The 3,575-nt window shown below is 43.7% G+C and overlaps 1 protein-coding gene across 1 annotated transcript; it reads right to left on the reverse strand.

Annotated features, from left to right (window-relative positions):
• Positions 1–471: 471 nt before the first annotated feature.
• Positions 472–1,404, reverse strand: LOC112818169 (olfactory receptor-like protein OLF4). Its single transcript, XM_025865376.1, has one exon. The coding sequence runs from the start codon at positions 1,402–1,404 to the stop codon at positions 472–474; it is 933 nt and encodes a 310-aa protein (XP_025721161.1).
• Between the last annotated feature and the right edge of the window lie 2,171 nt (positions 1,405–3,575).

Here is a 3,575-nt window from a genome sequence, read left to right on the forward strand (position 1 = left end):
GGCTTTCGTTATCTGTGGTTGGGGAAAACATTGGGAGCCTTTAAAAATGGAGAAAGGGGATACTGTCTGTATATGAGAAAGATTAGAGGCTTGGGCCCCTGGGTGGCTCAGTTGGTTAAGCGACTGCCTTTGACTCAGGTCATGATCCTGGAGTCCCGGGATCGAGTCCCACATCGGGCTCCCTGCTCAGCGGGGAGTCTGCTTCTCCCTCTGACCCTCCCCCCCATGCTCTCTCTCTATCTCATTCTAAATCTCAAATAAATACAATCTTTTAAAAAAAAAGAATAGAGGCTTAAAAAGTGAGTACTTAAATATATGAACACAGTTGAATTAAAACAAATGGAAAATCCAGGAAATAAATAGAAGGGACCGATTCTACTGCCACAGCCTGATCAAAGAATAGCAGTTCCAGCTCTGAGGCTGTGAGCCCTGCAATCATGGGCACTTCTTCAGCCCCAGGAAGATTGGCCCTCACATCACTGGAACCCCAATGACTCTTTTCAGACCCCTCTTTATGTCTCTGTTCCTCAGGCTGTAGATGAAGGGGTTCAGCATGGGTGTGACCACTGTGTACATCACAGAGACCACTGCACTTGAGTGGGAGCTCTGGGGAACAGCAGAGCTAAGGTACACACCAAGCATTGTATAATAAAATAAACAGACAACTGAGAGGTGAGATGCACAGGTGGAAAATGCTTTATACTTGCCCTGAGCTGATGATATTCTACGTATGGAGGAAACTATCTTAGAATAAGAGTAAAGGATCCCAGCAAAAGGACCCCCACCCAGCAGGACAGCTGCAAAATACATCACCAAGTTATTAAGAAAGGTGTCAGAACAGGCAATTTGGATCATCTCATTGAGTTCACAAAAAAAGTGGGGGATATGCAAGTGTGTACAGAAGGACAGACGCAACATCATTAAACTTTGTAACAAGGAATTCAGGATACACATGACCCAGGACACCAGAACCAGTAGTCCACAGAGCAGGGGGTTCATGATGATCCCATAGTGCAGGGGATGACAGATGGCCACAAACCGGTCATAGGCCATCACACTCAGTAAAAAGACGTCCAGCACAGCAAAGAATATGAGGAAATAAATCTGAGTAACGCAGCCTGCATACGTGATGACTTTGCTCTCTTTCTGTATATTCATCAGCATCTTGGGGATGGTGGTAGAGGTGAAGCAGATGTCTACAAAGGACAGGTTGGAGAGGAAGAAGTACATGGGGGTGTGCAGGTTGGGGTCTGTGCTAATGGCCAGGATGATGAGCATGTTTCCAAATGCAGTGATCAGGTACATGGAGAGGAAAAGCCCAAATATGAGGGGCTGCAGTTGTGGCTTCTCTGAAAATCCCAGAAGAAAAAATTCAGAAATTTGTGTATCATTTTCTGGTTCCATGCGGTGGAGGTGACTTCTGGAAAAGTGGGAAATAACATGATTGATATTCACACAACTTGCATTACTCACAGATTTGAAATGGTACATTTCATATTTTGCAGTCCAGACATACTTTTTATTTTGTTTATTGTTTATTGTTTTTGTTTTTAAGGGGGTTCCATCTGGGCATGGAGCCCAACGTGGTGCTTGTACTCAGGACCCTAGAGAAGAGCTGAGCTGAGGGCGCCTGGGTGGCTCAGTCAGTTAAGCATCTGCCTTCAGCTCCGGTCATTATCGCAGGGTTCTGGGATCAAGCCCTGCTTCAGGTTCCCTACTTAGCGGGGAGTCTGCTTCTCCCTCTCCCACTCCTGGCTCTTGCTCTCTCTCTTGTTCTCTCTCTTAAATAAATTAAAAAACAACAACAACAACAACAACAACAAAAAACCCGAGCTGAGATCAAGAGTCAGATGCTCATTGGATCTAGCCAACCGGACGTCCTCTGAAATAATTTTTAAGAAGTTCTATATGGATATGGCCCCCCCTAGAGGATCTCCTCTGCCACATCTGGTATTTTTTTTTAATTAGCTTCTTTCCTAAGAAACCATATATTTTATAGTTTTACTAAGAAATTCTTCAAATATTTCAGGAATATATATTGATTGCTGATGGTGTTTCAGGCACACTCTAAGCAATGAGCATAGGCTACTTAAGAACAAAAGTCCCTACAGTGATGGAGAAAAAATGTACAAGCAAATAAGAGAATTGCATACCTTTGCAGATGGTGAGGGGTGCCAGGAAAAGGAAAACAGGGATAAAGCAGAGATTGAATAGAATATTCTATTTTCATTGTTCTATGGAAGTGTGTGCCCAGCAAAGGGAATGGCCAGTGCAAAGGCCCCGAGGAAGATACTTGTTTCCAAGGTTCAAGTCAAAGAAGCAAAGCCAGTGCTGCAAGGGGGATGAACAGGAGGGAGACTGAGGAGAGAGGCTGTCCGACATGCTGAGGAGGGAAGTGGCCTCTCTGCTACCTCTGAACTCTCAAGGCACAGGGACTTCCTTGTGCACACTGTCTCTCCCACTGTATTCATCGTGTTGCAAAGGCATCCCATGCATTGAACAAGATCCCCTTCTTAGTGGCCTCTCTTGATCGAGTTCAGGCCCCTGTGTTGTGTCACCTTGGGATTTATGAGCCCTGGCACCCTGTTGTGGGGGCTGCTCACACACTACAGGTCACACACATGCAGGACACCATGGCCTCCTGGGTTTCTCAGCCCCTGCCATCCTGGTGATGCTAGGAATGTATCCAACCCAAATATGCCAGATCAGTGGTCATTCCCCTACAAAATGCAGAAATGGCTTCCAGAAAGGCCAATTCTTACTCCTCCCATGGACAAATAGATTTGGGGCTCTCTATTGGAATAGGCATTTTCTGCTGTATATTTCACGAACGTTTAAAAAAAAAGAATCTGTTTAAGAAGGGGAAAGACAAAGAGTGAGGGAGAAGGGGCAACAAAATGAATGAGGGAGAAGCATAAGCCAGGTGTCCCTGAGAGACTGTGAGGAAGAATAATCTCCCTTGTTTTTGGCAGCTTTGCAGCCCTGATTACATCCCCTGATGCCCAACGAAAATAATATGAGAACAAATTAAACTCATCCGAAAGACAAAAGTAGTGTTATATTTATAAAATAAAAAATCTTACCTAAGATAGACCCAAGGGAAAAAAAATGAGCAAAGGGAAAACCAACACTTCACAAAGAAAGTATACGTGATAAAACAAAAGGTGGGCGTTTGAAATATCAAGCATAGAAGATGTATTTTTCATATGCCTCCTCTATAACTATTTGGCCAATTCATTTCTAATGTGGTCTGCTAGGGAATGAGGTTAACCCCTTTCTCCCTTTATTATGTGGCATCCTTTCATTGATCTTGGGCTTTGGATACTGATCTCCCTTGACAAACCTGACAGGCACACTCTAATCCTCATTCTGGATTGCATCCAATGTGCAAATGTACACCCAGACCATGCTCTATATATCCTGCTGATTTATGACAGTCTATCTTTATACCAAACAATTTGCTTCATATGATTATGGTTGAGAGCCTTATGTCATCCATACATTTATATTGCTGTACTCTGTCTTCAATTCTATACTGCAACATGCAAAAGAGAAAGGACTTCACTTTCTTTGTT

Source organism: Callorhinus ursinus, unplaced genomic scaffold (assembly GCF_003265705.2).
Source record: "Callorhinus ursinus isolate GAN/ISIS: 27379988/994484 unplaced genomic scaffold, GSC_fseal_2.0 scaffold1167, whole genome shotgun sequence".
In the NCBI taxonomy this organism is placed as follows: domain Eukaryota; kingdom Metazoa; phylum Chordata; class Mammalia; order Carnivora; family Otariidae; genus Callorhinus; species Callorhinus ursinus.

What these genes read in the sequence shown, in the direction of transcription:
- LOC112818169 (XM_025865376.1), bottom strand. Translation starts at nt 1,404, where the DNA reads ATGGAACCAGAAAATGATACACAAATTTCTGAATTTTTTCTTCTGGGA.